General features: G+C 30.9%; 1 protein-coding gene across 10 annotated transcripts in view; it reads left to right on the forward strand.

Annotated features, from left to right (window-relative positions):
- NOL4 (nucleolar protein 4) overlaps positions 1-10,114 on the forward strand; it is a 371,002-nt gene that overhangs the window by 76,745 nt on the left and 284,143 nt on the right. For 7 of the 10 annotated variants that reach the window (XM_032245372.1, XM_032245373.1, XM_032245377.1 and 4 more), the window contains exon 2: positions 5,014-5,163. In XM_032245372.1, coding sequence (XP_032101263.1) covers positions 5,014-5,163 — 150 coding nt within the window. Of the gene's footprint in view, positions 1-5,013; positions 5,164-6,124; positions 6,166-10,114 lie in introns of all 10 variants that reach the window. The other 3 variants (XM_032245380.1, XM_032245379.1, XM_032245381.1) reach the window with 1 other exon arrangement.

Raw genomic sequence — 10,114 nt, forward strand, 5'->3', positions numbered from 1 at the left:
GTTCTTAAATATTTACCAGCACACTCTCATTGTCACCACTACAGTGTTGGTTGAGTCACCTATATTTTCACTTTTATTCCACTCTACATTGTGGATTGTTTGAGTTTGGATTGCGTGAGCTCCTTTGCTTGGTTTCTTTTCTTTTGGGTTTTATTATTATTTTTTGCATTCTTGAACTCAAAATCCGATATCATTAGCTACTATATATTTTAACAGCTTTATTGAGATTTAACTCACATATTGTAAAATTAATCATATAAAGTGTATAATTCAATATTTGTAGTATGTTCAGAGGGTTGTACAACCACCATCATCTAATTGTAGAACATTTTGTCCCTCCTAAAAGATACTTTGTAGCTATTAACAGCCAGTCCTTATTTTTTCCTCCTCCCCAGTCCTAAACAAGCAATAAGCTACTTTCATTATTTTTATTTTTATTTTTTTGAGATAGTTTCTCACTCTGTTGCCAAGGCCGAAATGCACGGGCACAATCACGACTCACTGTAGCCTCAACCTCCTGGGCTCAAATGATCCTACAACCTCAGCCTCCTGAGTAACTGGAACTACAGGCATATGTCACCATGCCCAACTAATTTATCTATATTTTTGAAGGAATGAGGGTCTTACTATGTCTCAAATTCTTGGGCTCAAGAGATCCGCCTTCCACAGCCTCCCAAAGCACTGTGATTACAGGCATGAGCCACTGCACTTGGTCCCATTTCTATCTATATAAATTTACCTATTTTCTACATTTATAAATTGAATCATACAATATGTGTTTTTTATGTCTTTCATGGAACTTAATGTCTTCAAGGTTTATCCATGGATGAATCAATACTTCATCTCTTTTTATGGTATAAAGATATTTCTTTGTATGTTTATGCCACATTTTGCTTATTCATTTTTCAGTTCACTGACATTTGAGTTCTGACTTTTTAGATATTACCAATATGCTGCTATTAATATTGATGTTCAGTATATTTTGTGTGAACTTATGTTATCATTCCTCTTGAGTGTGTGTGTGTGTGTGTGTGTATATATATATATATGTCATATATATATATATGTCATATATACATGATGTTGGCTTACCAAGTCATCTGGTAAGCCTATGTTTAACTTTTTGTTACTGCCAATCTGTTTTCAAAGCAACTGCATTATTTTGCATTCTCACCAGCAATGTATGAGGATTCAATTTTTCCAGATCCTTGCCAATACTTGTTATTTTTGAATATAGCAATACTAGTGCATGTGAAGTAGTGTTTCAGTGTGATTTTGATTTGCATTTCTCTAATCATGAATTATATTGAACATCTTTTCTTGTGCTTGTTTGTCATTTGAACATCTTCTTTGGAGAAATGACTGTTCAAATATTTTGGCAGTTTTTAAATTGGGTTATTTGACTTTCTGGTATTGAGTTTTGTTTCATATGTTATGGATGTAAGTCCTTTATTAGATGTATGATTTTCAAATATTTTCTCCCATTTGTATGAGATGTCATTTCACTTTTTGATGGTATTATTTGCATCATAAACAGTTTAAGTTTTTGTGTTGTTCAATTTATATTTTTTTCTTGTATTGCTTTTAATTTTTGTGGCTATAACTATGAGGACTTTGCCTTACCCAAGGTCACAAACATTTGCTTTAAGTAACCTTGTACAAATTTTGAGTTTTGGCTTTTACATTTACATTGGTCATTTATTCTGATTTAATTTGTATTATGGGTTGAGGTAGGGACCTGACTATTCCTTTGCATGTGGGTATATAGTTGTCCAGGCATTATTTGTTAAATTCTTTTCCTACTGCATTGTTTTGGCATGTCTTTTAAGATGAACTGAATAAATGTAAGGCTTTATTTCTGAAATCTCAGTTTTATTCCACTGATCCATATATCAATTCATATGCCGATACCACACTATCTAATAAAGACTTTAGTGTAGTAAGCTTTGAAATTAAGAAGTGTGTGAACTTTTTAAAGACTATTTTGGCTAATCTTGTTTTCTTGAATTTACATGTACATTTTAAGGCCAAATTGTCAATTTTCATGAAAAGCTATTAGGAATTTTGGTAGTGATTGCATTGATCCTGCAAAATAATGTCTGAATTATTGCCACCTTGACAATATTGTCTTATGGTCTATAATAAGGTGTATTTCAGTTTATTTAGTTCATTTTAATTTTTTTCAGCAATGTTTTATAATTTTCAGTGTATAGCTCTTATACTTTTTAAAACTTTATATCTAAATTTATTCCTAAATATATCAGTGTTTTGAAACCCTTGTAAAAGAAATTATTTTTCCTGCTTCATTTTCAGATTGTTTATTGCTAATTAAAAAATATAATTGAATTTTAATACAGACTTGAAGTCATTTATTAGTCCTAAAGTTTTTTAGTGGATTCCTTAGAATTTTCTATATATGTGATTATATCATTTGCAAGTGACACACAAAGCATCTATAAAGATAGTTTTACTTGTTTCTTTCCAATTTGGGTGTGTTTTCTTTCTTTTCCCTGATTAATTTCCCTGGCTAGATTCACCAGTATGATGTTAAATAGATGAGGCTAGAGCAGACATTCTTGTTTGGCTTCTATTTTAGGAGGAAAGCATTCAGTCTCTCACAGTTAAATAAGATGTTAGTTACAGGAGGTTTTTGTAGATGTCCTTTATGAAGTTGAGGAAATTCCTTTCTATTCCTAATTTACTTAGAATTTTTATCAAGAAAGTACATTGGTTTTTGTCAAATGATTTTTTCCTGCATCTACTGAGATAATCATATATTTTTGTCTTTTATTGTATTAATATGATATGTTAAATTAATTCATTTCATTGTGTTAAACTAATCTTCCATTCCTGGAATAATTCTACTTGATTGTGGTATATGATAAATTTGTAAATGTGGTTGGGTTTGGTTTGCTAGTATTTTATTGAGGTTTTTTTGTATTTATATTCATAAAATATATTATTCTATATATCTGTGATATATTTGGTTTTGGTATCAAGATAATGCTGGCCTCATTGGATAATTTGGGAAGTGTTTTCTCACTTATTGCTTTAAAAGAGTTTATGATGAGTTCCATTGATTCTTTGAATGTTTGGTCTAGTGAAGCCATCTGGACCTGGGCTTTTTCTGTGCATGAAAGCTGTTTTAATTACTAATTTTGTCTTCTTACTTGTGATAGGCCTATAAAAATATTTTTATTTTTGTCAGCCAATATCAGTAATTTAAGTCTTTTTAGGAATTGTTAATTTTATATTATTAATTCTAATTTGTTGACATCACTTGTTTATGGTTTTTTTGTGATTTTTTAAAATTTTTATTTTTGTAAGGTCACTAGTGATTTTTCTTTTATTCCTAATTTTAGTAATTTGACTCTTTGCTCTTATTATATTTTATGTAAGTAGAGCTTAAACTTTGTCATTTAAAAAGTTGTTTTCAAGTACTGCTTCTGGTTTTGCTGATTTTGTCCATTGTTTCCTACTGTCATTTGTTTCTCCTCATTTTTTACATATTCTCTCCCTTCTACTTGATTTTAGTTTAATCTTTTTCTGGTTGCTGGGTAATTGTACTAGTGGATAGAATTAGAATTTGAGTTTTCAGCATAGGAAAGGTGGGTTATTCTCTCAGGATTTAGGGGATAGGTCAGGAAGAGGCATATGAAATTATGTTTTTAGCTGTTTGGCCTAACGTGATTTCCTATATATAGTTGTTTGAATATGTTGCTTTAGCCACCACTACTTACAAGGACTACTGTATGTCAGAAAAATAAATAAAAAACAAAACTAACAAAAAGCACCAAGGGACTTACTCTTTGTTTTGCAGTGAGCTCAATCTGCTGGGGTTACTGTTCAAATAAACTCTTGCTATTTCATTGCACAATGATTTTGCTCAGATTAATCACCTTCTTGTGCTGTATACTGGTGTTAATGGCTATGTTATGTTACTTCAAATTATGTTACAGAGTCCAAATAAGAAGTGTGGGTGTATGTGTGTGTATGTTTGTGTGTGTTTGCAAGCAGGAAGCCCTTTCATGTTGCAGCCATGTAAGATTTACTTTAATATCTCATTCCAAACTTATTTCTTACTCCTATTATCCATGAAAACTCTTTGTCCTTTGCTGTACTTCCCAGCAAAATGGCTTTTGCCTGGCTCCACTCCAGCCTATGTCAAATTATATTTTTTTCTGGAATCTATTTCAACAGTAGGTGATATTTTCTCTGAATTCCTACAGTACTTTGCATATTTGTTATCATGGCCCTCAAAATGACAAGAGCTACCATTTGCTGTGTGTTCATTATATGACTAACAGTGGATTCCATCCTTTAAATGCATCATTTCATTTAATTCTTACAATTCTGTGAGGTGGGCTCTGTATTTTACAGGAGAGAAAAACTGAAATTTAGAGAAGTTTAAGTGATTTGCACAAAATATGCTGCTTTCAGGTAGAAGATCTAAATTTCATGTAGATAATTTCTAGAGCTCATATTTTTAACCTTTACCAGTTGTTGTTCTTTAGACCAATACTGATAGCATAATAAATGTGTTTTCTTTCCTAGGATATACAATAACCTGGGATAACTGTGTTATTTCTTTCATTTCTCAAATTACAACTTCTTGGGCCCAGCAACTCAATATTGTTTGGATGAATTAATAAATATCTAGAATTAAATTATCACAATAAAAATTTACTGGGCCTTAAAATTTATTTTAAAATAATTTAAGAAAGTTGTACTGATAGCTACAAATAAGTCATTATAAAAACTTAAAAGATGGAATTTATGGGTAAGCATGATTTATTCAATATTAACTATGACAAATGTCTTCTCTTATGTTTCTTCAAGTTCTGTATGTAAGTAATGCATAAAATAGTAAAATATTCATTCATTAATTTTTGAAGTTTCCTATCTAGACAATTTGGTTGAGGTTATCAAAACATTTTGTTTTAATCAACTTTATGTATTAATTGCAAATTAGTTTATTAATCTTGTGGGATTTTGTTGTTGTTTTGTTTCCAGGATGGCGTAGGGGTAGATGAGAAGCTGTCTTTACGACGGGTAGCTGTGGTTGAAGATTTCTTTGACATTATTTATTCGATGCATGTGGAAACGGGGCCAAATGGAGAACAAATTCGAAAACATGCTGGACAAAAGAGAACTTACAAAGCAGTAAGTTAAAAAAGAAAAAAAGAACATGCATTTTGAAATTTGATATTATGTATCCTTGTTAAAATAGGTTTGATAATTATAAATATTCTATCCTCAACATAAATTAGACAATATGATGGTCATGCGCAACATTTAAACTATAATTATTTTGGTTCTATGTTCACTAGTCTATTTCATATAGTTTATAGCTGTCTCTAGACTAATTTTCATATTGTTGCCTTTAAACATGTATAATATGTGTAGTCTCAGTCAAATGCCCACAAATGGAAAGATATATTTGTATTATATATTCAGTGTGTCATAACATGTGAATTATGGACTGGAACCATAAGAACGTTAAGACTACCACAACTGTCAACATTTATTTTCCATCAAATCATATTAATATGTTTAAGTATTTTCTAGTTCATAGTAATAATAAAAGAATAAGAACATTTTATGTACTTTTCTTATGTCATCTTATATTCAATATATTTATCCTGAAGGGTATGTATTTCTTAATTTCTAAGATAGGCTATTAAAGATATGTGTTATTTTAATAGACGAATGCCCTTGAAAGTTTAAAAATGGAAGTACATGATGTATTTGTCATACATTTTTGTAAAAAGCAGATTTAATTGTTAGATATTGAAATATATATTGTCAAAATGAAGTAATGTATTATTTCTAAAGTTTCTAATTATACCTACAGTTTGATCTAGATGCTTTAATCTAGCTTTTTATTTAATTAAAAACTTTATAAGATAATATTACTATAGATATGTCATCCTATCTAGGAAAATTGAACAGTAAATTATTCTTCTCCTATATGAACAAACTGTACATCGGAATTAGTTTATCAGCAACAAGAATAATATCCTTTTTGAGAATTCTTATTGAATTTTGCTTTTGGCTACCTTTATATTAACTGTTTTCAGCTATATTTATATACAATATCAGTCTGGATCCATTTTTTTTTCAGATACAGAAAAATGTGTGAAATACTCAAAGTTTCAAATACAGGTACATATGTTTGAAAATTAGCTACTGAGCATAAGAAATAGCTTCTTTTTCATAACTATTTTTTGCTATATTGCCAGGGTCATATTGAATCTTTGTAGTTGCATAATAACCCCTAATACATGTATTTATCCCTCCTTCTCTATGGTTTTGTTTCTTGGCTGTTTCCAAATTGCATGGTTTGTGGGCAGGCACTATTGTAAGTTTCCTTACATAATTCTGCCGCATAAACTTTCTTTTGACTTACATTCCAGGAGACATTCTTATTATGACTAATGATAATGACCTAGCTTCTTGAGATATTTTTATATAAACTAACATTACTGAATATACTCATTTCGCCTGTCTCCTAAACCAGGGTTATTCCTCTGGACAGTAATAGGAAAAAAAGAAATGTATGTTGATCTACTAATATCACTAACTGTGTAATCTTATAATAATGCATTTTCATGAAATAGCTACCCAAACTTGATAGGACTTTTCAAAAGGACTTTGCTAGGGATGCATAATTTCAGTTGTATTAAATGAATAAAAACAAAAACCAAAGCAACAAGCAAAAGTCAAGTGACTTCATTGACAATAGTAGTGTGGCAGCCAAATCTGTTTAGGTGCCAAAAGCAATTTAAAATGATTTAATTTTTAAAATGCATTTATTATAGACCTTTAATCAAAATACAGAGTGAGTCAGTGATTTAAATCCAAATCACTCGCCCCGTGTTTTGTTAAATAAAGTGTAGAGAATCTGATCCATTGCCATTATGCATGCTGAACACTTGCAATAAATTGGTAAACATGTTTCCAGTACACATAATTTTGAATTAAAATTAGGAAGACATTTTCTACATTTTGGGGTAGGGATACCAACTTTGAAAGTGTACACAGAATCTGAAACCTCATCTAATCCCTCTTGAGAATGTCCTGCTGAATATCCTCTCCTTTCCCAAGTTTTTTTTATTTCCACGTCTAAAGTGTTGTCACCTTTTCCTAATACCATGAAGGTTCTTTGTGGCCTAAACTCTTTTCCTTTGCTCCCTCTCAGTTGAATTTTAATTGGGAAACATTTCCTTTTTATGCAATAAGAATTTATTGTAGGAAAGAAACAAAATACAGAACTGCTTGCAGTGCCAGTGAAACTGTGCATATGACTCTACAATGAACTTAAGTCTAATGCTAAAATTTGATGTAAGTGTTCAATTAATGGGGCATAAAGCTAAAATGTAATTTGAAATAGAGTGATTTAGTGCTATTAAGGCCATAGACTATTGGGCCAGACTTCAATTCTTAATACTAATGCTGAATTTGGCTAGACATAGGCAGGATTAGCTAGATGCCTATTGCAATTATAATGGTTCCCATTAAGGTTAAGATTTCTTTCTAATTCTTAAACATTAGCTTAAAGAGCATGCATGATGATTATGTTTATTGACCGTCTTTTTCTCCTTTTAACTACATGGCCAAGAAACCATACTTATACAACTAATCATTAAAGTATTTCATATTGTCTTAACAATATTATCAATAGATCTAGTGGTCATTTTATTTACTTTGCCTTTTTGCAAATCTTTCTATGTTTTCACTCTGCAGGAAATGGTGGTCCTTTAATATTGGATTAACTTTTGAATGCATTTGGTTTTTCTATATGCAGTATATCATTCCTTGAAATATCTAGGCATTTATACAACTTAAACTTTATTGCAATATGATTTGACTTTAGATAAAATTGGAGGATATGTATTTTATTACTCACGAGCTCTTGAAAATCCACACAAAATGACACATTTTAGGAATATGTAAAGGCTATCATCATTATTTTTTCAATCATTATTGAATTATATCTGTTAGGTGTTTTTTCTGCATTTGTATCTGTGTACATAGTAACTGTTACTGGTACATTGTATGTGTTTCTTTCAACATATTTGTCTGTAGTCAACTCTTTGTTATATACATGAACAAAATGGAGAAGAAGTATGGACTATTCAATATTACTCATGTTTGAACTTAAAATATGTCCTTTTACTAAAAATTGAATGCAGCTGTGGTTAGCAATTTGGAAAGTCACTTCAAAATTAATGATGTGACATTACAAAAATAACTTTGGATTGTGTTTTGTCTTTCAGTGTTTAACTCTTCTCAAATTCTGCCAAAACATCACCTTCCATGAATACATCACTGTTTTCTGGTTTTCTTTTATCAATTATATCACAGGGTAAGCGAGTTCAGACACATTTCTTAAATTAGGGTCTAATCAAAGGGTTAAGTTTCAAAACTCTTTCTTGCTACGTGTAAAATAAGACTAACTGGTGGAAATCCAAGAACTAAGAGGAAAAGGCAGTGTTATCAATAGAGAAAACAGTCTGCGTCTATCTGTGTACACACACATATACACACACAACTCATAGTGTGATATTGTAAACTTACATGTATTACTCATATATATAAAACTGCCAATAATTACATTCAAGTCAGTAGTGGAGAACATATGCTATAGCTAAAAGGAAATAGGCTGGAAGCCAGACAAACGCAGTTTCAAATTTCAAATCTAACACTCATTTCGTATCTGTACCACTTTTGGCAAATTATTTACTCTTTTTCTTTATATGGTGGATAATGATATACATTGTGTGCTAAAATGAATGAGTTACTATGTGTAAAGTGCTCGGCATATAGTAAACTTGTGAATGGTGTTATTTCTCTCCTTTATCCAGTCACTATTCATGTTCCATGAAGAATGACAGGCAGCAAAATTAACATAGCTCTATCATTTACTCTAATTATAATTATGGATCTAATTTCCTATGCCCCCTCTGATGCCTCTGTTTGGCAGATAGCAATAGTAATAATTTTTCATGCATGCTTTTTTTGGTGCATCCTGTAGATGTCACTATCCCTGGAAGATCACCATTTGGGTTTAAAGAAAGCATGAGGAAAGGCCAGAGTTCCTATGTTTAGGAGCTCTCCTGCCAGATGAAATTTGTGAGAGTCCCAGTTATTTCATTTGCTTTTCCCAAGATTAAATCTGTTAAACTATTTCAAATCAATTTTCTGGAAAAAACCAAAATTGGATCTTTCTTAAAAAACAATATTTTAATATGAATGGAATACTATACACTTGTCAGAGTGTAGAACAGTAACATATTCATGTAGCATCTCTATAGCCCTACTCTAAAGATTAACAAAGAAAATCTTTATTCTATCACATCTAGGACACTTAACCTTAAAACTCCAGTTAGCATTATTATTATTATTATTTTTTGCCTAGTTCTTTTTATAAATACCTGTTGGTTCACTGTCTTTATTACTAACTAGAATATTCTGACTGGCACCAGTTTCTGCTAGTTTGTTCTGTAAAAATTCCCAGAATTTTTGTCAACTTATAATGAGACTAATGAACCAAATTTGCAGCCATTATGTTGTGGAAAAATAGCACTGGAGTAAAATTCAAGAGGTCTGAGCAATTCACTTAACCTCTTTGTGCATAAGCCACAGTTCGCTCACATATATGATATAATTCTATAAGACGGGTTTGTAGAGTGTACAGATCTTAACAGTGTTGAAATAGGGATTTATCTGTATACTTTTGTGATTAGTGCCAGGAAGGCTTTGGGTTCCAAGCACATTTTCCTTCTGTGTCATAGTGCCTCAAGTTTTACAATTAGAACTCAATCTCTTTCGGTTAAACCATTGACCCCTGTATCTTTATATAAAATCGAAATATTATTATGCAAGAGAATGTAGAAAATTAATTGTTTCTAGGAGTCATTAATACTGTATATGATCATTTAACATACTTGTTTCTGTCTCTCATCTCTAGCTGAATTTAAATCAAGCCAAGAGTGAGATAGAAAGAAAATGTGAGTCATTGGCATAGAGTAATCTGTTGACTTCCCAATTAGCATAGGACCTTCCTTTTTTTTTTTTTTTTTTTTTTTTTTTTTTTTTTTTTTTTTTTTTT

This window comes from Sapajus apella, unplaced genomic scaffold (assembly GCF_009761245.1).
Source record: "Sapajus apella isolate SASKATOON/1434 unplaced genomic scaffold, GSC_monkey_1.0 scaffold57, whole genome shotgun sequence".
Lineage (NCBI taxonomy): Eukaryota > Metazoa > Chordata > Mammalia > Primates > Cebidae > Sapajus > Sapajus apella.